This window comes from Vicugna pacos, chromosome 24, assembly GCF_048564905.1.
Source record: "Vicugna pacos chromosome 24, VicPac4, whole genome shotgun sequence".
NCBI classification, from domain to species: Eukaryota; Metazoa; Chordata; class Mammalia; order Artiodactyla; family Camelidae; genus Vicugna; species Vicugna pacos.
The window spans coordinates 26377145-26400767 of NC_133010.1; the positions used below are offsets into that span (position 1 = coordinate 26377145).

General features: G+C 48.8%; 1 protein-coding gene across 5 annotated transcripts in view; it reads right to left on the minus strand.

Moving 5' to 3' along the window:
• Positions 1-23496, minus strand: part of PPP4R1 (protein phosphatase 4 regulatory subunit 1) — a 51086-nt gene extending 27590 nt beyond the window's left edge. Inside the window, exons 1-7 of one of the 5 annotated variants that reach the window (XM_072949268.1) lie at positions 23243-23496; positions 23105-23149; positions 7177-7312; positions 6277-6383; positions 1277-1419; positions 699-845; positions 42-149 (exon numbers count right to left, since the gene is read on the minus strand). In XM_072949268.1, coding sequence (XP_072805369.1) covers positions 42-149; positions 699-845; positions 1277-1419; positions 6277-6383; positions 7177-7312; positions 23105-23149; positions 23243-23249 — 693 coding nt within the window. In that variant the 5' untranslated portion in view covers positions 23250-23496. Of the gene's footprint in view, positions 1-41; positions 150-698; positions 846-1276; positions 1473-6276; positions 6384-7176; positions 7313-22329; positions 22349-23104; positions 23150-23242 lie in introns of those variants that run through there. The other 4 variants (XM_072949264.1, XM_072949265.1, XM_072949266.1 and 1 more) reach the window with 4 other exon arrangements.
• Between the last annotated feature and the right edge of the window lie 127 nt (positions 23497-23623).

Genomic DNA, 23623 nt, shown 5'->3' on the forward strand with positions numbered 1-23623 from the left:
CCACCAGAACCACCTTTTCTTAAACAGCAGCAGCAAAATACCTTTCGAACGTGAAACATTCTGCAGTCACAGCACATCTCACAGAACCTGGGGAGGATAAGGCGCTCGGTGATGTCCTTCCCAACCATGGGGGCCATTCTGCACATTATCTGAAACAAGAACGAACAAAAACACACTGAAAACATTTTCAAACTAAGACTTTTCCAGCTTGCTTATTTATTAACAGCCTATAGTTTAAGGAAACATAAAATACTTCCTCAGTCCATACGGGGCTTGGGTTTCCCAACTGCACCGGTAATTTTTCCAGTCTTTTTTCCCCCCAAGACTGTAAAGCGAGGCTGTATTAAGTGGCAGAACACTCTCAAGGGGAGAATACCATCTCTTCTTCCCATCTTATTTTCCCATTTGCTATAATGAATTTACAGTTATTTCGTTACTTTCTTGCTGTACTTCTTGCTTTCTCAGAGCCCAGTGACGCAGCCATCGAATTCACAGGTGCTCTGCACAGCACGGGGCACAGAAAGCACCTTTTCCCTAGACGGCTATGTCCCTTCCGGGCCCAGCATCATATCTCAAATGCAATGACCTGTGGCTACTCGGACACCCTATAGTATGGATGCAGTGAAACGTGTAACGAGCACCTCCTGCCTGTCAACACAGGACACTTTTTCCCTAAATGGAGAAGCAGTTCCACTTACGGCCACCGCTTCCGTCTTCACGTCGTCGGTGCTGTCGGGGGCGGTCAGCCCCACGAGGACGGGGCACACTTTGGTCTCCACGTCGAACCGTTCAATCAGCTCCTGCTCCAGCAGAGCCAGCAGGGCCGCCTGGCTGGTCTTCCTCACCTGGGAGAGAATGGGCCCGAGAACCTGGGACTCACTCACGGTAACCACAGGCTAACACCCGAATCTCACACGTCTGAAGACCTCTCATCCCAACTTAAAGGCGCTCACAACCGGCAGAACCTTGCAAATAAAAGTCGGTGGCTATTTTCTTCAACTAAGGCTAAAACAGAACTCTGCAGGTGGTGCTGTAACAGACAAGGGGGAGCAGAAGCGCTGTTCTTGTACACTAGGTCTCAAAGTGACAGATGTCCTGCGGGATACCAGCAGGGCACCAGGTGAGGATGCAGCCCGACTGGCATGAAAGACACCTCCAGGGACACGCGGGTGTTTTGAAAAACAGAGAAACCAAGTCGCAGAGGAAGGAACCCCCCAATGAGACCACCTGGGGGCCACTGAACACCCACGAGACCATGTGGAGAGGGCACACTCACCTGGTTATTCTGATCTGCCAGGTACCTCACCACGATAGGCAGCAGGTATTTGGAGAAAGCATAGGGGATGGCGGGCCGGTTTTCTTGACAGAACAAGGCGATGTGGGGCACCTGCTCCATCAGCTCCGCTCTCACTGTTGGTTCTGGTGAAATTGGAGCGCGTGAACGACGTCCTCCCACAGGAGCACCACCGGGTCTGGTGGGAGGCCAGTGAGGAAGCGCCAGACCCCTCCTCCACCCAGAGCGCCTGCGACTCTTCTCTTGGCCTGAGGGGGGCCGACCCCGTGGGCGAGGGGCCTGCCCCGTCCCAGCGTCTGTCTCACTGTGTGCACGGGGACTGCACCTGCTCATCACCAGCCCTGCGCCTAACATCCCACCCACCAACTACAAGCTGCCACCACCCGTCGGCTCTGCTACCAGCCCCTCCCAGCACAAGCCAGAAGGACTGGCCCCTAGCCCAAAGGCAGCCAGCTAGCGGAGGGCGCACAGTCGGACTCAAGTAAGATGAGGGGCGAGTGAGTATAAAGGAGACCAGTGGACGTAAAAAAACCAAAACAAAGCCCGACAAGACCCAAGCAGACGCGGCAGGTTTACGCGTGGCAGACACAGCACCGCAAACCTCCGGGTTTCCAAAAGAGGAATCGTCCAGCAAGCACTGGTCGGAAGGTCAGCCGGTCACATGAGAAACAAGGCAGGATTCCTAGGCTGCTCACCACACACAAACTCGACGTGAACCACAGGGCCAGTTTTTCTTTTTAAAGATCAAAAGCCCTTTCAAGGCAAACTGAGAAACTAAGATGAGCTAATTTCACTTTATAAAGAAAAACTTCATTATACACCACAGATGCCACATTCAGTAAAAGACAGAACTTTTGGGAGGAAATACATGTATAATGAAGTGTTAATAAAGAAATGCATAAAGAACCCCTCGTTCACATGAACAGAAGAGAGAAACTAAGGCTACGAATGGGCAGTTCACAGAAGAAACGAAGTGGCTGAGCCTTGGCAGACATGCGGAGTCCCCAGCACAGCCCGCTGCACCAGCCCTCCTCAGTGCCCTGGCACCAATCGACTCTGTTCCCACAGCTACGTTACGGTAATGTACAAATGCGTCCAGAGGAAATTTAACTTTCAACAAACGAAATTAATGAAACTATCAGGAGAGTATGTCCTAGCACTGTACAAAGCTAAAAATTTTATCAACAACCTGGCATTGGGAATTTCCACTGCACGGCGGTGCCATGTGAAGTCAGACGGTACTTGAACAAAATAGTGCACTTCTGTTTTGAGAAATAAAAACTAATTTTTAATAAAGGTACTCTTTCTGACTGAATTTGCGAATGCTGGCGTAATACACCTATTTTTCAAGCAAAAGAAGTTCCAGTCTTCGTTGAGAATGAAATCAGTAACTTTTCTTTCCTCAAAGCCCTGCTTAGTCAAACAGACCAACAGAACAAAACAGAGTCCAGGCGTGGACCAGACAGAGAGACAACTGGTAACTGAGGTGTAGCAGGGAAGACAGTCTCTTAAATACACGCGCTGTGTCCACACATTGACAAAGAAACAGAACGGGATGCAGCCCCTGCTGCACACCGTATGCAGGAGCCAAGTCCAGCCGGGATGTAACCTGAGTCAGGGGTACGATCAGTGTGGCTTCCAGGTCAGATACCGTGGGGAACAGCCACGACTCTGGGCTGAGGAAAGGGGTCACAGGCGGCCCTGTCCGTGAGAGGGAGAACTGCCCTCCCAGAGCAGGCGCCGTTCTCAGGGTGACAGAGAGGAAAATACACCTCAAAGTACAAGCTCCGCTGGGTGACACAGGGCTCGTATCCGGAATACGGAATCCTGCCAATCTATAAGAAAAAAGACTGTCAGCCTTAAAAAGGGGAAGGGACTTGAACAGGTATGTCCAAAAAGAAGATTCCCGGACAGCCAGTAAGCAAGTGACCAGGTGCCCAGCCTTTCTGGTCGGTAGGAAATGTCAATGAAAACGACAGTGAGATGCAAAGGCAAACCACTACCTCTCTGGCAAAATTTTAAATAAACAAAGAAGAGCTGGTGAAGACGGGAAGCAACAGAGACTCTCAGACACCGCTGCTGCTGCTGCTACAAACCATTGTGTCACTTTGGAAACCTCAACATAGCGTCAAAAATGAGCACAGGCATAACCTCTGACCGCGGGGCTCCCCTCCCGAGCAGCCGCCCCGGGACATGCACACGTGTGGCTGACGGTCCACGGACAGAACGGCGGATGAACAGGCTGCAGAATATTCAACTGCAATCCCTGGGTGGTAATTTTCAGAAAACTTTAAATAGCTACATGCACAGGCATGAGCTTCGGCGGTTCAGAGAGGAGCACAAAAGAATACACCCAGGATGACACCCAGGGTGACTCTGTGTAAGGTTCAAACTGATCTGTGTGTTCAGGGGTCACTCACTACCCGTGAGCAAGGAGGATGCGCAGAGAACAAAAGCACAAGGCCCCTGAAAAGGAACACCAGCGTCAGCGGCATCAAATACTCAAGTCGGTGCAGGCTAGGACCTGGCAGCGAGCGCTCTGCCGGGGGACAAAGGGCTGGACAGTGAGAACCTGGAAGATATGCTGCTCGAGCAGGACTTCTGTCTTCTGAACCACGTACAAAAGTTCAGAAAAGTTCCAGGTGGAGGAGAGGGAATATTCAAAATGTTAAAGGCTGAGAAGTTCCCATATCTGATGCAGAGACAGGAATCTTCAATTCATGGAAGGCACTGTCCTGAGACGAATAAATGAAAGCAAAGCTGCACCTGAGCAGGGGGCAGCGACACCGCACAGGCTCAAGGAGCAGCAGTCTTGGAGCAGTCAGGAACACCCAGGCCTCCTCAACGACGGCGTCGGGCCAGCTGACTTCATAGCAAGAGCAGAGTGGGTAAGAGCAACAGCGCCAGCTAGATCGTCCCACTCAGCTACGTGCCATTTGACAGTAATGGCGCGGGGCAGGGCACAACTCAGTGGTGGAGCACATCCTCAGCATGCACGAGGTCCTGGGTTCCGTCCCCAGTCCCTCCTCCAAAAATAAACATGTAAACCTGACTGCCTCTCCCCGCAAAAAACGTAACGGGGAAACGGAAACACCTCCAGACAAAAGGAAGGGCGCGCCACTCCCAGGCCCCCAGCAATCCGTGCTCCTGCGGAGGGGGGGCGGGAGGGGGCGGAAGGGCTGGGCAAGAGGCGCACCAGTGAGGGGCATGGAAACAGACTCAGCGGTGAGTCTGCACAAGCGCTCGCTGTACAGCCACCTCCAAAAGACGAACAAATTCAGGGGAACAAAGGAACAAAGGTAAAAGCTGGAACAGAAAAGGCAGCGTGCAGGGTTCTAAGCGCCTTGCTGGTTTGGGAGGGGGTTACACGCATTAAGTTCAAGCCGCAGCGGTCTCAGCGGCGTTCCCGACCACCGCGGCCGGCCAGCCCTCTTCGCTGGCTCCCTCCAAGCACACGGCAGCCATGGCGTCGCCCCAGCTGGCCCTCCGTCACCCCCACTGCTGCTCTGCTCTCACTCACAGAAGTGCGAGCTCCCTGGCGCGGGGGCCGCGGGGGCCGTGGGAACCTTGCAGCCGCCCCACTGCAGTCTCCTCTCTCACGGCAGGCGCAGTGACCCACTGCGGACCCACCTCTGGCCTGTCCTCCCCTCTGCGAGTAGCCCGGCCCTCTACCCCCACGGTCCCCACCAAACCAACCCCAACTCCCCGACTCTGAAGCCAGCCAATCCTCCCGGGATAACAACGTTAGTGTGTCGGCTGCATTCGTTCATTAATCTGATGACAAGAGTTCTTCCTCGTCTTAGTAATAGTTCTAGCACGGAACCCAGAACTTGCGTCGAGTATGCACTGTTTTATGTTTACCGAACAAAGTGCGAGTGCAAATGTCAACAGAGATACTTATCAGAAACTCAACTTGGGAACATATTTAAAACCACACACAAAATATACAGACAGAAGGAACACCACTATAGCTGGTAAACAGGCAGAAGAAAACAAATAGAAATTCCTCCTTGAAGAGTAAGTCTCTCCTAACAAAGGAGTACGCACAATGGGCTCAACGGTGCCGGAAGTGGAAGGTGACGTGTCTGCCTCTGCCAGACCGAAACAGACCGCGAGTACGGTCACCATCCACCAGACACCCCAAACTGCTCCGGAAGCAGCACAGACGCGAGCAGCTATGAACACAGACCATCACAGCGAGACAGCACGTCAGTACGCTCACAGACGGCGTCTTCCACAAGGTGATAAAAATACTTAAAGCTATGTAAATAGTGAACACAGTCCCAGAGAAGGGAGCCACAAAAAGATGAACTCATCTAAAACTGAAGATGAGACCTGCTGACATGCCAAAAAGTCTGCTGGAAACTGAAAAACACATTTTAATAAAGAGATCATGAATTAAAAAAATTATTTTTGATTGTTTCTAAAGTCAAACACAAAAATATGCTTAATAAAGTATTAGGTTAAAATGGTAAATTTCATGTGTGTTTTACCACAATAAAACTATTCTTTAAAAAAACTTAATAAACTGTATTCTAAGCATCAAGTCAAGTTCACCTCTTCCTTAAGCAGACTCTCCACTTACCTCCACTTTACACACAAGGCAGCTTTGGTGTTACAAGGGGTGGTTAACTTTTTTTTAATACAAGTAATGCATCTGACATTTCACCTAAGAACCTTACAGCCCACTCCACCCTTTTTAATTTATTCAAAATTATTTTCAAGGTTTTTATCAATCCTAAGATACTATTAATGTACATGATGCAAGACAACGTTCTTGGACTTTTCTGACGAGAAGTTTCCAGACTTCAGCCGAGCGGGCGGAACGCGCGGCCTTAGCAGGTTCTTACCTTCTTCTCGCTGATAGGGTTGATGATTCTCTTAGGAAATCTTTTCAAGAGATCTCACGTCACACTAGGTTTTCAGTAAGTTTTAGAAACACGAATTCAGTGAAAGAAACCTTTCTCCGCATAAACATATACCTGAGTCATCAGCTAATCTGCTAATTCTTTCCAAAACGGCAATACAATCTCTTTCATCATCGCAGACTTCCCTCAGTGTATCCAGCAAACTCCGGGCCACCATTTGTCTACACGGGAAAAGAAGATGACATGGTGTTCAGTGACTTCGACAGCTAACATTTGGCATTTGAAAGGGCAGAATCTATATTAGTTTACAAGAAATATGTATTATAAAATATACTAAGGAAAAATTAAGTCACTAATTTCCAACATGACAAATGCCAGTGTGGATTTTATTTTAACAAGATGAGAGTGAATATTTACCAAAATATTCTTCAACTATCTGACAAATATCTAAGGTCACTGAAAATGTGTTTCAAATAGCTACCTTTAATAGTCATAATGGAAAAATATCTCTATTCTTCATTATATAAAGCATTATCTTGACATATTTTAGTCACTGAGTTTTATACATATCTACTGAAAACATTTAAGCAAAGACCAAGGTTTCCCAGGAAAGTGTCATATGGGGCCTGGGGACACATCTGGGTAAACAGCGCATTAGGAAGAGCCTGGGCCCAGTCGCCGCCGCTGCGGCCCTGGCAGCCGCCCGCGCACAGTAGGCAGACAGCACCATCTGCTGGAAGAATCAGACTCCTCGGCAGGCACCTTATGTGACTGTCAGGATCATGCCTAACAGCAAAAAGACAGTGTTCCTTGGGTTTGTTTTGCGGAAAAGCCGAGAAGCAGCGCAGCCGGCTCACCAGGACCGGGGCACAGACAGCGGGACCGGCGGCCATGCTCAGGGACAGCTGGTGGCCCAGGGGCACCCGTAACCTGGGTCCTTTTATCTTCCCTCCTGTAACTCTGGTCATAAACCCTCCCTCCGCTTCCTCTTTAACGACGGGGACGTGCACGTACCTGTTAAACACGTTGTCGCTCGCAGCATACTTGTCCAACCTCCCCAGCGGCGTCAACATTTCATCTTGTGAGACAAAGTCCAGGGCTGAAGGTACAATAATCACATCAGACTCTGAGCTGTAGTCATCCACACCAACTATCAGAGACATCAGAAACACTCCTTATAACACTGGGAGACCAAGCGCTGCCCCTTGCCTTGCCGCAGCAGAAGTCACACGGCCCTCTGATGCGTCTCGAGTGGTACCAGCATTCACAGGAGACTCAGAACCAGCCCAGAGGCCACGGGTGCCTGAGGACGCGCCTCTCCTTTTCCTACAGACATGTTCCAACTGCCCCCAGAAGCACCGGGGGCAGAAATTCAGTCGCGGGGCTCAGAGAACGGAGGCATCAGAACAGAGGGGCAGCAGGGACCTGAATGCTCACACATCCAACAGAACACCAACACCTTGTCAACGAGTCAAGTGCCAAACGCTGACAGTAAATTCTGCAACGCAGAGAACAACTCTCTTTATATACAGACAGAGGGACCAAGACAAGAATTACACAGACTTCTCACCAGAAAGAACACAAGCTAGAGACAAGAGAGCAGCATTTTTAAGGGACTGAAAGGAAAGAGGTCAACCCACACTCTACACCCAGTGAACAGAAAGCGCTCAAATATCTTTGAAATTCACGTCTTTCAAACACAAAGGTGAAATACTTTTTCTGACATACAAAAGCTGGCAACCATCACCAGCAGCAGACCTGCACTACAAGAAATACGAAAGGAAGTCTTTCAAGCAAAACGAAAGTGATACCAGACGGGAGTCAGGATCTGCACAAAGGGACGAAGACCGTCAGAAACGGAGACGTATGCGGAAACACAAAAGCCTCTTCCTATTTAACAGACATCTCTAAGAGATAACTGACTATTTAAAGAAAATGATGTACTGTAAAATAAAGAGGCGAAGAATGCCCTGTGCAGTTTATAACACGTGAGAGGGTAAAACGTGTAACTTACAATAGCACAAGGGCAGAGAAAGAGCGAAGCACATCGTCCTCAAGTTCTTGCACACACAGACGGCAACAAGTCAGAGGGGCACACTAACTGTAAACTCTACAGCAACAATTAAACATCTAAAAACCTACCAACTCACAGCAAGTCAAAAGGCCAAAAAACGGAATCATAAAAAATATTCAATCTAAAAGGGGGCAGGAGAAAATAAAAGGAAGAAGAGCTGGGACAGGCGGGAAACAGCTCGCAGAGGCAGGAAAACCAAACCACACCAGTAACCACACCAAGCGCAAATGGGCTACAGACCCCAGTTGAAGGGCAGAGACGGTTAAACTGGATTAAAAATAACACCTAACACGAAAAATTCACTTACACAGTACCGAAAAGCTCTCACACGTTATTCTGATCCACGATTCACAGCAAAGTACCTTACGTATTATGAGCCAAAGAGTCGTAACAACCACTCAAGACACTCTCACCTGGCCTGTTTCCTCCTCTGTAACCTAAGACTGTGACCTCGAAGGCACCTGTATGCAGGCTCTAGAATTCTATGACTATGACCAAACTGTTTCATCAGCCTCACACTTGTTCATCTTAAAGATAAACATTAATAGCATCGAGTCCGGTCCACAGAAAGTCAGGGGCCGCAGGGAAGAGCCTGAGAGCAGTGACAGCCAGATACTGCTGCGTTTGAGACAAGCCTGGAGCGCTTACCCTAAAACACAGGCCCCAGATCTCCCATTCAGACCCTGGTTGTGCAGGTTCGGAGTGAGGTCCAGGAGTGATGATTTTTGGTAAACAGCCCCAAGTAGCTCAATGCAGGCTGTTGAGACACACACGCTGAGAGGGTGACAAACTGTATTTTGCTTCCACTCACGGCACCAGTGTATCAATCATGGCTGACAATGATGCCTACACAGAAGGACAGAGGCACTGGGGACAAGGGTGCACTTCTGTTTCCCAGACCTGCAGCCTCCTGCCATATCTGTGGAATCATTCTGGCTTGAATCATCCTCTTCGAATTCAAGCTTTCCTCATCAATTCTTGATTGGACCAATGGGTTTGGATTTCATCTTTATGGAAGTGGCAAGGATATGATTATCATGGCTACAGATGGCACACTTAGTCTTATCCAGTCATCCAAATGCACCCCCCCCACGTTATAAGAAGGAGAAACACAAAAATGATCAATAAAAAAAGCATTACCACTAAGGGAAAAAAACCCTGCAACATGAGTGATGGTCCAGTCAGTAACATCCTCAGATAAGGTAGACAGAACAGAGGGAGTAAACGCAGCTGCACTGCTCTAAGGATCCTGCAGCTCATGCAAAGTAGTACGTTAACTTTAAATAGGTCACGGTAAATTAAAGGTGCAAATTACAGTCCTTAGGAGTAATCTCAAACATGTCAGAAAGGACAGCTAGAAAACCAACAGGGAATTAAAATGGAATACTAAAAAAAATTCAGTTAACCCCAAAGAAAGCCAGGAAAGGAGCAACAGAGGGGGAAAAAAAGAGACAAGAAGAAACAAGCAACCAGATCAATAATTATATTACATATAAATGGACTAAACATTTAAGTAAAAAGGTAGAGATTCCCAAACTAATAACAAGGTAACATTCAACTGCAGTCTACCAGAAACGTACCTTTAAAGTCAAATTTTCAATCAACAGATTGAAAAGCATAAAAAACAAACAAACAAACACGAAACAATAAGCATAAGGAAGCTGGAGTGGCCACTTTATTATCAGACAGAACAGACAACGACAAGGCTATTACTAGAAATGGGACAGCCCGCCCACCACCTTCCCTGCGCCCAACCTGTGCCTTCCTTTCTAGATCGCTCCCTGAACTCTGGATTCTTGGGATTATGGCAGCAACAGCCCCTAACAGTGTTCACAGCTTTAAAACTCACTGATGAAGTGAAAAAAAACAAGTCAGCTTTTAACGTTACGTGAAATTTCAAAATGACCAAAAGGCAGTGATTAATTACTCTGAAATGTTTTCTCAAATTGTATCTGTATTCCCCATGTTTCAATGTTCCCTCTTCTCCTGTAAATCTACTGTCCCAGGTGGCTGAAGGGGGAGCAGGATGGAAAGGAAAAAGGAAGATGATCTGAAAGGTCAACATGAGGCAGAATTCCCATCCTGACGTAGGCGACCTTCATTCTCCAAGACCTGGTACTTAATTATAAAGCAAAAACTTCCGGGAAAAAGCTAAATGATACATCTTTTAACAAAAAGTGTGGCTTATAGTGAATCCTAACAGAACAGAACTCCTAATTGGAACAGAAACCTAGGATACAAACTGAAGCCCCGTCTTTACGGGTCAGTCAATCTATCCAGTCTCAAGGGCCCTGAACATAAATCAGACTCAGGCCTTTCTAGTTTCAAATCATGACAAAAGAGTTGAAAGCGTCACACGCAAATACAGAGGACATCAAGGAAAAGAGGATAAGAGAAAGAAACAATAAAACAAAGACATTTACCTCCGTTACTTATAAACTGCGTACTTCCCTCTGCACCAGCTGAGACACACGGAGCACCAGTCAGTCACCCCCGCAGCCTGCTCCCCCTGCACCTGCACCAGCAGAAACCACCTACCCCCAGTTTTCAGCTGTTTTAAATTTAATGAAAACTGTATAAAACGGAAAAGTTTAGAAGTTGGACTCATCTGAAAACTTGAGGATGGTTGATTTAATCGCCAGCGTCAGTGCCAGTGCTGGGAAAAGGGCAGAGGCTCTTTCAAGTCACACAGATCTGGGTTAACCGTCGTGCTCTGCTCCATGTGCACCATCTACGTGGACTTAATGCAGGTATGTAATTAACTTGCCTTCATTTCCTCGTCTGTGAGATACTTGTTTGTTGTCAAAACTTGAAGACACACATGCGAAGGTAAGACAGCTAACACGGTGTCAAGCAAGTGCATCAATGTTCCCTTACCCCGCAACTCACTGGTTTCTGATACAGAATCTCAGTGTGGTTTTCCTGTGTTTTTAAATGTTTTCATTCACTTCATTCAACTGGTACGTAGCACAGCACACACGATGTGAGTGCCAGGCAGAAAAGAAGTGTGCACACGTCACTGTACACGTACACATGTGTGCACACATGCATGGACATGAACACCCCACCAAGAAAAGGCACGTGGAGTTAAGAGCACACATACAAGACGTGGTTAGCAGTGAGCTTCCAGCTCAGCCCTGGTAAGAGCAGCCTTCAAAGTCAAGCTGATTCTGGGGAGACACACTGAGGTTTGCCGGGCAGGACGGCGGGCAGAAGAGGGCACTGCAAGCGGCCAGTCCCAACGACAGGGAGTCGAGGAACCCCAGCCATGCGGAGAAGAGAAGTGACTCAGTGCGTGTGGGGCACACGGCTCATACGGAAGGGGTGGGGGACCAGTCACAGTCAACTCAACCCTCTAATTTTTAGAGTACCATTACTACATTTGCAGACTCCTCTTCCCTGGCAGCTCAAGTCGCACTGCCGCCCTGTAACTGGGGATGGCATTTCAGAGTTTCTAAGCAGTGACAAATTCAACAGTTATCTCCTTTGAACAATGGACAATTCCAGGCAGTGAACACACTTATACAACTATGTTATAATGAAATGTGATTTAAATGATCATTAACTAAAAACCATCAATTGTTTTTTCAATTAAGAGAGAAGCAAAGATGGTGATGTCTTTTCCAAGCTGAACCACCTCTTGGTCTCCAGGTAGCATCCCCAGGGCAACAGCCTGGCCTCACCTCACTCCACTTCCCATCACACTGCTGTCCCAGCGGGCGGTGGGGGCGCGGAGGAGGCAGAAGCTGGCCCCTCGGGAGTAAACATTCGAGTCCAGCAGGGACAGTTCCAGCTACCTGCATCTGCACCATAGCCTCTCCTCCCCCGCTGACGATGCCCAGACTACAGATTCATGCTAGTTTCTTGCTCACTCAGCAGGACTCTTGAATTTACTATTCTTAAAACTTACAATTGTCTCAGACACTCCAAATCTCTATTCCAAATCCTTTGAACTACCCTCAAAAAGTAACCTTCCTCTCGTCCTTACTACCACACATGCATTTGATGCCAAGTCAGGGGAAGGAAAGTGCCCACAGCCACGAGGACAACGGCAGGATCTGGGCGGAACACGTGACTGCCCGCTGCCCCACAACCACAGCCCTGCTCGAGCAGAGTGCCTGCCCACCCCGTCTACAGACCTGCCACCGTGGCGCAACGTCCACCCCATCCAGGACGCCAGTGCACAGACAAGGTGCTGACGGTGGAGGGAAGACACGGCTCTGAGACTCGAATGTACTGCACACCTGATGAGCGACACAGGACACGCGGGGCCATCCTGACCACACAGGCTGTTCCCAACACCGAGTCCGGGACGTCAGCTTGTTGGTCCCTACAATGGCTTCATCAGACTCCTTAAAGCCGAAGTCCCCCTCCTCGCTGAGACAGATAGTCTGTCCTGTTCCTCTTCCACTCTGGTGACACTCTGCAAAGATTAGGGGTACTCTGCCAAAGCTAGAGGCCCTTCCAGATCTACTGTCTTACTCCTCCACAGCCTCTGACGGGGCGGACTTCACCCCCCCATCCCAACCTCCTCCTCTGAAGTTCTCTTTCCATGGGTTCTCTGGGAGTACGCACTCAGTCCTGGGTATTTTCTGTCTCAGACTATTCTCGCTTGCTTCTTTCTGTCCCTTCTGTGCAGGGAGTTCCCCTCCACTGCTGTCCTCACATACACACTACACACACACCTCTCCCCCGTCAACGATCCGCGGCCTTCAGCACCCCTTACACCGCAGACGACCCCCACGCTCTCCTGCACGAATCCCCACGTATCCGGGTCTGCAGGTGCTTCCTATAGCCTCCACCTCCGGGTCACATGTGATCTGAAAATTAAAGTGTCCAAGCTAATCTTATAAAAACTCAGCTCCTCCCATGACTTTCTAACTACCATCATTTCCCCGTGACCTTGAGCTCTCCGACATGAGGTCCTCAGTCACTTTTTAAAGTACCTTTCTTGTCCCATTTCTAACCAGTTGCTAAGAACTGAAAATTCTACCTCCTTGAAGTAGCCCGCACCCCCACCCCTCAGTGTCCAACTCCCCAGCTCAGAGGTTCTGGTGTCTCCCGCTCAGAGAAAACCGGGGTGCTTGAACCCCACCAGGTACAAGAGACTTTCCAATAAAGCAGACGAGTAATTTTGAGGAACTCCCCACCACAAAGTGGGCCTGAGGGTTGGCTCAGGCTCTCCCTTTCACAACGGCCTGCCTCCCACTACCTCAATGCTGTGCTGCCCCCAGGCGGAAAACGCCCCATGCTAAGCAAAGGGACCCTTGAAATACTGATGGAAATGTTGCGATCAACTCTCTAAAGACTGCAGTACTTTTGCAAGTCAGGTATTCACTCAATTCTTTGCTTAAAAAAAAACTGAAAGACTGATAAACTCATTAAAAATAATTTAAAAATTTTTGACACGTAAGTTGGAAGTTCAACGAAATCAGTGGCACTGCTGGTCAAATCCTTGCCATCCACTTATGACATCAACAAAACACCTCTGCGCTCAGAGCTCACCTGATTCACCACACCACTTCTGCCCGCCTTGCCTCTCCTCCTCCGTTTCAGTTCACGTACTTACAAATGCCACCCAGGGCGCATTTCCGACTGTAATCCAGGTCTCTCCCTCCCATGAATCCCCCTCCAGCCTGGGGCCTGGGCGCAGACCAGACAAGGCAGTGTTTGAGTTACCTTCTCTTCTTTTTCTCATTTTATCTCCCTCTCCCCACCCCAAACACATAAATTCCCTGAAGACAGTCTGTCTTGATAATCCTTTTACTACCTAAAAAAGCAAACAAACAAAAACAGGGTCTTATGCTTCTCCTGAAGCATGTGAACTCTTTAAAACCTGTTCAGGAAAAGGCGGCCCAGAAACCCTCAGACCCTCCCGAGACCCATCCGCACATTAACACCCTGAGAGCTGATGACTTCGTACAACGGACGTCGCTGGGCTTGAGTCAACTTCCTTCCATTCTCCATGCCGCCTCCCATAAAATCCTCTAACACAGGGAAAGCTAACGGTCCTTCCACAAGTGCTTCCCTCCTCAGTGCTAAGGTCACACTAAATGTGCCCAATCTGTTTCCCAAGTCTTCACATCCTAGAAAACCAAAGATAACAAGACAGATCATAGAGATTTAATCATTTTTATGAGTTACCTTAACATTTGGGGCTTTAAGATGATATTTTAACAAATAAAACCAACAAACAGAAGGGTGAGCTGGTCCTTAGAGCAGAAAGCCAGGAAGGAAATGGAACCGATTCAGGTAAGAATCATCAACTCACTGATACGCAGGGGTGAATGTCTGGGAATGGGGTATTTCCCCAGTGTCAAATTATTTCCCTTGCTAACAACAAAAGTGAACTGAAAAAGAGTCTTTAAGTGGAGACATCACACCTTAACCAAGTGGTTAAAATTAAATTACCACCACCAGTAATGGAGGCCTGACATCAGGGGCCCTGTGAGATGAAGCACTGAGAAAATCACAGCATTCCTCACACAGCACTCCTGCCCCCACCCGAAAAGCATAACCTGAACTGAGTGAGGGAAAAGATAAGGCCAAATTTCCTCTCCAAAAATAGCATTATCATGAAAGACAAAGGCTGCGAAGTTGTTCCAAACTGAAGAGACATGACAACTAAATGCAGCCTGGATTGGCAAGACAGTTGCTATAAAGGACGTTAGTGGACAACTGATGAAATGTGAACACACACTACGTATTACATACCTGATTCGTATCAATGTTACATTTTCTGGATTAGATGCTGACTGAGAGCAGCCTGGCTCTCAGGAGATACAGGCTGCGGTCATGATCTATACAACTTCTTAAAAACGTGCAACAAAGACGACTAAGAGTAATGTATATGTTACATCCTGTGCGTGTCTGTAACTGTAACTGTTCAGAGAAAAACAGAGCAAATCGGCAGAACGTTCACAGTGTTGAATGAAGGTAAAGACTTAGGAGAATGAACTATGACACTGCGAGACTTATGGTTAGTCTGAAAGTTTTCAAGTATCATGTTTAATTCAAATAAATTATTTCATTATTTGACTCCAAATAGGCTTATGGCCTTATTTAGGTTGGCCTGAAAAGCAAGATTCATCTCAGCACGCAGTCACTGAAGGCCCACCGTGTGCCGAGCTCTCTGCTCCGGGTGAAGAACACCCACGTCTCAGCCCTTGACTTGGGGCCCCGCACAGGCCACCGGCCGCGTGCGGCCAGCAGGTAAAGCGCCCCCCCCCCCGCCCCGCTGTGTCCTGGTATCCGGTGTTACTGGGCACATTTGGCCCAAGCATCAGCTGTGTCGCTCGCCCCTCCGGCTGCTTCACCGGCACGGCAGAGCTGAGGAGCGGCAAGGGGGACCACGGGGCCCACAGCATGTGGCACGCTCACTGTCAGCCCTGCACAGGGACTTGCCAGCCCCGGCTCTAGTGACCAGCAGGAACACAAGTCACTGCCTGGGGGAAAACTAACAGGCAGAGACAAGGAACAGACCTGCAGGCCCATGTAATGCAATGCACTAGGCGGCTCAAGCGACTGGTAGGCCGGGTTTCAGTCTGTTCCTGTGACAAACTAAGAACGCTTATCAGAACTCTTTTCTTCAAACATAAGTATTAAGTTTAAATTCTTAGAAATGCTCTTTACTAGTAAGTGTAAAACCGTCCTACAGTATATTTAATTTCACAACTGAACTTAAGCAGGAATAATTTGCTAACGTTCACTCTATGAATAGTTCAAAAACCATTTCCCCAAAGTATATACGCACATAAAAAGAGGCAGTTGTGTGTTTACCTACTTTCAAATTAGTCACCAAGATCATGTTTTCTACACGGCACTGGACAGGCAGAGACGCAGCACATCAGGGCACCTGCAGGCGCGGACTCCCATACATTATACATGTGCTGTTTGCTCCTCCAGTGAGCAAACATTTTCTTTACAGTCTTATTTACCCAATTACTTTGATTAGTAATTCTTTTTTCTACAGGTAACCCAAATATCGAATTTGAGCTAATCCAGGTCCAAATTAATACAAATCCCCTATAAGTGAAGTACTGAATTTATCTGAAGTCTTTAAGTTATTTCTACCAAAAACTAAGTTGGTAGATGTAAGTGTGAAAGCGATTTATATCAAATCTGACTTTGAATATAAACTCAATGCAGTAAATAATTTAAATATAAATTCAGCAGTAAGATCTTGGACTCTGCACTCTGTAATTAGGTAGTGACAGGAACAAAAACACCAGATTAAATTAACGTTCTCACCCACTTTCAGTCCAATGACTGGCTTCCCGATACATCAGTTTTAAAACACAAAGCGAAAGCATCTGTTTTGCTTCTAATGTTCCCATGACAGGAGCTACTCTAGACGGAATTACTTTACCCACCAGATGCTTGGAATGTGCTGTCACCCTCACATCCTTCGGAACCTTGAGGAGGTTAAACAACCGAAACAGGACGTAAACTAAAGGAGGCTGACCCTGGAAGGCAGGAAGAGCACAGTGACACAGAGCACCAGACTGCTCAAGCCTGTGCAGGGCAACTCCGAGTGTAACCTAACGCTTGCGAGAGGGGTGACCGCGTGAGTAACTGTTTAGGTTAAGTCTCATTGGGCACCACGTCTGTAAAGCTGTGGGCCTGCCAACCTCATAGGGGACTAGTACGAGCCAACTTACAGCACACTGCCTGACACACAGTATGACAACAAGTGGTGATTTTAAAAATGAACAAAATCTAGAAATTCCTCCCACTTCCCTTCTGCCCTTCTGCAGTGAGTTAAAGAGCTATGTCAGATGATATCTTGAAAAAGAACATTAAAATCTAACCGGTCTGAATTGTACTCCAGCCTCTGCCTCCAAGCCATCTTTATCGGCAGGTCCTTGGGCCCAAACAGTTTCATGCTTCAGGAAAAGGATGACTATATCATGTCCTTTGGCTCCTGATTCCTGTAACTCTGGAATCGATGGCTCCCCAGAGGCACAGTACAACTCAGATTTTTAAAGTTCATGTGACCCTCTAGATGACACAGCAAACCAATTTAATATATAAAACCCAACTTCTATTTACCAACGGTCTTGTGTTACATTGAGGCTGAGCTGAAAGGGTGAAACGTGCTTAGCATGGTAACGAGCAAGATGCTGCTTCTCTTAATCTGGATTAAGCAACAGTAAGAGAAAAGTGAATTTAGTAATTATACACATGGACTTTATTATAGTAGCACAAGCAAGGAAAAGGTCTCAAGAATTTAATCACTTAAACTTTCATAAATGGCCAGACTTTGCAAGAATCTTAGATGGCTTCCATTCACAGATTAGAACATCACACTTCAGGTATATGCCTTGGGAAATATTTATCGTTAAAATAAGTGACTCCTGAGATGTCTCTAAAATACTCTGATTGTGTTCTCCTGCCCCACAGAAGTTCAGGTGTTAGAGCGGATAAATAGAAGTTGACACTAAGTGGTGTGTGTATGGTGGCTCATTTGTTTTTGTGTATTTCTGAAATTTCCCATTAAAAAAAAGTAATGACTTAAAAAAAATCAATGTAATTCATTGAATTAAAAAACTGAAAAAGAAAAAAATCATAAATGCAGAAAAAGCATTTGACACAAAATCCAACACTCATTCCTAACTTCAAGAAAGGTCTCGGTCAACTCAGGGAATTTTCTCAACCTGAGAAAGGGCATCTGCAGAAAACAATGAACAGAACATCAAAATTCAGAACTTCTGCTCTTCGAAACACACTACTAGGACAATGAAAAGAAAGTCAAAGAATGGAAAATAATATTTGCAAATCACCTATCTGAGAAAGGATCAGTATCTGGAATATATAAAGAACTCTCTAAACTTAGCAAGAAAACAAATAACACAATTTAAAAACGGGCAAAAGGTCTGAACAGACACTTGACCAAAGAAACATACAGATAATAAATGAGCACAGAAAAAGATGAGCATTATCCATCTTTAAGGAAATGTAAATTCAAACCACAAAGAAAAACACACATACTAGATGAGCTAAAAAGCTAAAGCCCGCCCACACCAAGTGTTGGCAAAGGTTGGAGGACTCTGGACTCTGACCCACTGCTGGCAGGACCATGAAACCTCCAGTCACTCTGGAAAGTCTGGTGCTTCTTAAAAAGCTACACAGCCACACCACTCTCAGGTCCACACCCAAGAGAAAGAACATACACAAGCACACAGATCTGTTCTGCGACAGCCGAACACTGACAACAACCCCAAGCCCACCAACGTTTTAAAGACAGAACCTCTCAGAAAAGTGAAGTAACTTGCTCAGGGTCACACGGTGAACCCTGGTCCAGAGGGTGGTGGGCCAGAGCTCTTTCCCCAATGCAAACCCACACTGGGATGTACCCCAGAACTGCAGCACGACAGACGACCCAACACCGACCCAACTGGCATCAGCTGGGCCAGGCCAGAAAAATGCATCTGCTCCAAAAGCCACAGAGAAGAGGACTAAGGAGACTGACTTAGAAGAGTCAGGGGATGGACAAGGAGGGGGGACCCCTGGAAGTCTGTGCAGAAGCCCCCGAAAAGGTCCAGGGAGCACGGCCTTTTCAACCAATGCCCGAATCCCACAGGGGCCACCCTCCCTTCTTCCCAAAATGTTATGTTAGTTTTATTTTCAGAGCCAAGTTAAAAGCAAAACCACGCCCTAACTCAAGTGCAGGAACTGCCCACCCTGTCATGAAGCGGATGGCAAAAATTATTCGTCATCAAGAGAGGAAAATCCGAAATTCCAGAATATAAGGCAAACACAGGGGTGAAGTAACAACAGTCCAATCAACAATTACACTTTCTCTGTTTTGATGAGAGGAGGAACTCTCACAAAAGGATCAGAAATGAAACCATGATCAGCAAACTAGTGACTTTGCCCCAGCCAGGGCCAGCTCTCCTCCACAGGCAGGCAGAACAAAGCAACCCGAGGCACCGAGGTGTCTGCTGTTCCCCCGAGTCACGCAGCTACAAGCCCACACAGCGGACATGCATACTTACAGAGGACTCTGCCTTTTTCTTAAAGAAATTCAGTACAGGGAGTTGTGACCCAAGGCATCATTAACTGATTCTGTACGCATGCAGGCACCACCAGGGCCATTGTGAAGCACTCTTTTCTAGGACACCAACTATGCTGCCTGCAAAGAAAGATTCTGCCTGTCCAGTCTTGCTGGTAGCAATCCGAACATGCTACAAGTCCATGACTCACTCTCCCAAGTCCCTATTTAACAACACGTCTAACTATGCAGACTTCCAAGGGCACCTTCCTGGGGTTCTGACTGATTCCTTGGCCACCACCGGGTACAGCCCCAATGTTGCAAGTCTCACCTCCCCAGGTGGCTCTAAGAAGCTTAACAAACTCAGTTTTCAAAAGTCATGGAGGGCCCAGAGACTCTCTGAAAGGAGCACAACCCGGGCAGTTACACCCAATTTCTTCCAGATACATCGTTAATTCACTATTTCAGGATGTTCCGCAACGCAGCTCCTGAAGCCCTTCCACGTCCCGCAGGTGACAGCTCCACGAGGAGCTAACGCACAGCTAAGTCAACTGCTCTGCACCCGAGCCTCATTCGAATCCCCTCTCCGAGTAAAGTTAAGCCTTGTGGAACATGGAGGTTAACCTAAGCACAGGTACAAGTAAGTCACCTACGCGAGCCTGGATGTTGTAAATTGTATGTAAAATACAACATTCAGAATCAGGAGGCCTTAAAATTCTGGCTGGTACTTAGGAGTTTTGTCCCTGAGAGAATAACTCAGTCCCTTTTTATTAACGTCTGAACACTGGTGCCTACACGTCATGTGACTGCTGGGTGTGAGAGCTACTGTAAACCTGTGTTATGCTATCTTACTTTCAAAACAATTTTCTTCAACGTATTACTCTGACAAATTAAAATTTTAATCAAACTCCCCCCAGTGAAATTATTTTTACAAGTGTCAATTCATCGATTTTACTGTATCTCAACTCCCATCTCACCTCTTCCAGAAATCCAGCAACTTCAAGAATTGCCGTCTTTGAAGAAGTGACAACAGAAATTTAAAATTTCCTTCTCTGAAAGCCTTTCTGTAATTCTGTGCGGCCTCCCACCATTCAAAGAAAAGGAAGGGTGCACCCGACTGTGAAGTCACTCTGCTGACACGCCTTTGCATACAGGACATCACCTGTCTGCTTTCACTTTGAAAGTCAAAGTGCGTTTCATCAGACGGTCTTGGAAGTGTCGCCTTGAAGCACAAACAAACTTACACTTTTCCAATGCACTGTTCTCCTAAACTTAACTCTCATGGTACCTTATGATGATTGTATTTACTTACTTTTCTGAGAATTACACACAGGGCACCATTTTTACACATTAGGATTTTGTTTCTTTTTCTCCAAGAGCACCAGTCAGGTTGGTCTCTGAGCAATCCTCTTCCCCAACCTACCCGCTTTCTACTGACTCTACACAGAGACCTAAGGGCTTAAACAAGTTAAACACATGAGCTGAGACCCTCAGGCAGGTCTGGTAAAGCCCCCCTTTCAGCATCCAGACCCCGCCCGGGTCCTCCCACAGGACCCCTGGCTGCTCACAATGTGTACAATGGTATTTACTCTCTCTTCTGTCTCAGTTTAGGTCTGCATTTTGGAAAGGCAACCACAATCCTAGAGCTTGAGCAGATCCTGATTCACCCTCCTCTCCAGGGCTGACTTGGACCTGGCGTGGCCAAGAGGCAGGACTGGGGCAGAAGGATTCCGGAGCAGCCGGCACCAGTGCAGCCAACAGAAGATGGGCTCAGAGGACACAGTGTGGCTGCGACGGCAGCCCAAGCTCCACTCTCCACCATCTCTAGTCCTGTCCCTTCCCAGCTTCTCCAGGATGTGACAGGCTTCTCCACTCCCTCACCACCCATCCTGCCCTGGCCTGACGCCCCCCTCATCTCTCATCCCTCCACGGCAGACACCAAGTGGTCCTTCTACTGGCCACAGGTTCCAAGCTCTCTTGTTCCAAATATTCTGGGTAAAGATCCCACCTGTAAAAACTGTAGCCACTAAGAAAAATAAGCCATCATTCTAACAAAGCCTTCAAATTATGAATATGCAAATAGACTATTTACACCTTCAAATGGCTCGTTTAATCCTAAATTAAAATGCACTGGCAACTAACGGGACCTTTAAAAAGCTAACTGCAAGCATTAGCAGCATTTGTAAATATACAAAGCCAGTGGTGTAAGGTTCAAGACCCAGGCTCCCTTCCGTGCACTTTCCTCCAATATTCCCTCGTTCCTTACTCGTGACAACAAACGCGTTAACAGTCACTACTTACCAGTACATAGTCTAGGCGCTGCACATGCGTTAACTTTTGTTAACAACTAAACAACTCTGTAAGATGGGTAATGTTCATCGTGCCTATTTACAAGTGACAAAACTCAGTCATCGAGAGGCTGAGTCTTATGAGTCTGTCCACAGTGACGATGCCAAGACGGGAACAAAGCAGCCTGGCTCCTGCATCCTGTCTATTAACCACTGTTCTATGGTGCCTCTGACATCTGCATTATCACACCTGCGTGAAAACTGCTTGTAAACCACTAGAGGGCATGGATCGTGGCCATCCTTCTCAATGCTACATCCTGCGTGCCCAGCAGAAGTCTTGAGGGTCATGAATAAATCATTGCTGAGTTCTTCCCAGGTGTGCCTTCCCTTCTACACTGTGCTCCTTAAGGGTCAAGGACACTACAGCTCATCCTTTAACCTTTAAGAGTGCAGGGCACCTAAGTGACCATAAATGAAGACACAGAAGGTCTTGCTCAGGACGCTCCTCAACACCTGCGGAAGGCGTGTATCTTCTACCCACAAAACCTTGGACGTAAGTATAAGCATGAGAAGCACCCGAGCCACCTCTCCAGCCCTAACTTAGCAGGGAATCACAAGCTGCCTAACATTTCAAACTTACCAGTAGGCAGACGAGGGTCCTAGGGTACAACACTAAATGAACTGGAAAAGCCAGGCTTCAACTCGCAAGCACTCCTCCCTTAAGAGGGCTCTTTACTTAAAAAAACAAAAACAAAGCCAGGCCTCGCTAGAGGCAAGTTTACGTATGGTCTGTCGCCTTTAAGAATACTTACTCTTCTTAGAGAATCCTTCTTTAGAGGAAATTCCCCTCACTTCACTCAAAACACCCAGTAATTTAAAAACTGGGCCTAATTCGAGCAAGGGAGACCACAGGAGAGATGCTGAGGATTCACCACACAGATCTAAAGGCGCGACCCGGAGCTGCAGCCATCTGTGAACCGCCCGCCCATACACGAGCCACAGCAAATCTCAGCATCGGGCAGCCGTGCCCCCAGATACACCGCGGAGTGCACCTCGGTTATCGCTTCGGCTCCAGAACAATTTCCCAGGTACCTGCCGGAGTTAGCACACACAGAACCAGCGATTCCCTTCCGACACTATTCTGGAAACAGTGTTCAACTTTGTGGGGTTTTTTGACCTCGAGCTAAAGAATCAACTCAGAACTTCACCATCTCCGGGAGAGCTGGGGCCGAGACATGGGAGAGGCCTGGCGGATCCCGAGCCTCCGCGCGGATGAAACGCGGACGGCCGGGCCGGCCCCGCTGGGTCACGCCGCCCACCTCCCCAGTCCGGTCGGTTCCCGGGGAGCGCGGGGCGGGCGCGTGGGGTCCCCGCTCGGCCGCGGCCGCCCGGACCGGACACGCCTTCCCCGGGACCCGCCCGGCCCGCTCCCAGCTTCCGCCCGCCGGGCTGCGTCCCCAGGCCGCGGGCCGCTCCCGAGACGGCAGAGCGGGCCGCGACCCCCGCGCAGCCCCCGCCGCCCCTCCCCAAGCGCGGCCTCCGCACCCGCCCGCCCGGCCGCCCCGCGGGCCAGGCCCCGCCACTCACATCCGTCCGCGTCCTCCTGCAGGTCCTCCTGGAGCAGCGACAGGTCTGGCCGAGGGGAGAGAAGACAGGCCGTCAGCCCGCCGCCCGCCGCCCGGCCCGCCCCGCGCCCCCGCCCGCCGCCCGCCGCGGGGCCCGTACCCGCCATCTTGGGCGCCCCCTCCTCCTGCGCGCCCGGGCTCCGGCTCCAGGGGCGGCGCGAGCGGCGGCCGGTGGACGCGCGCGGGAGGGGCGGGCCGCGGGAGGGGGGCGGGCCGAGGGCGGCTCCAGACGCCGGGCGGACCCGGGCGGCCGCGCCCCGCCCCTCTGCGCGCCGCTCCGCCTCCCGCCTGGCTCGTTTAGGCCCGCCCGCCGGCGCGCTGGCTGCTCGGCCCCGGGGCTGCGCCGAGTGGGGACTGGGCACCCGCTGCCGCCGCCGGAACCCGCGGAGTGTGCCGGCCGGGCCGGGCCGGGCGGGGCCGCGCCGCCCGCGCGCTTTATTGGGTCACCGGCGCCAGCTCGGCGCGGGGCTCGGGCCCACCT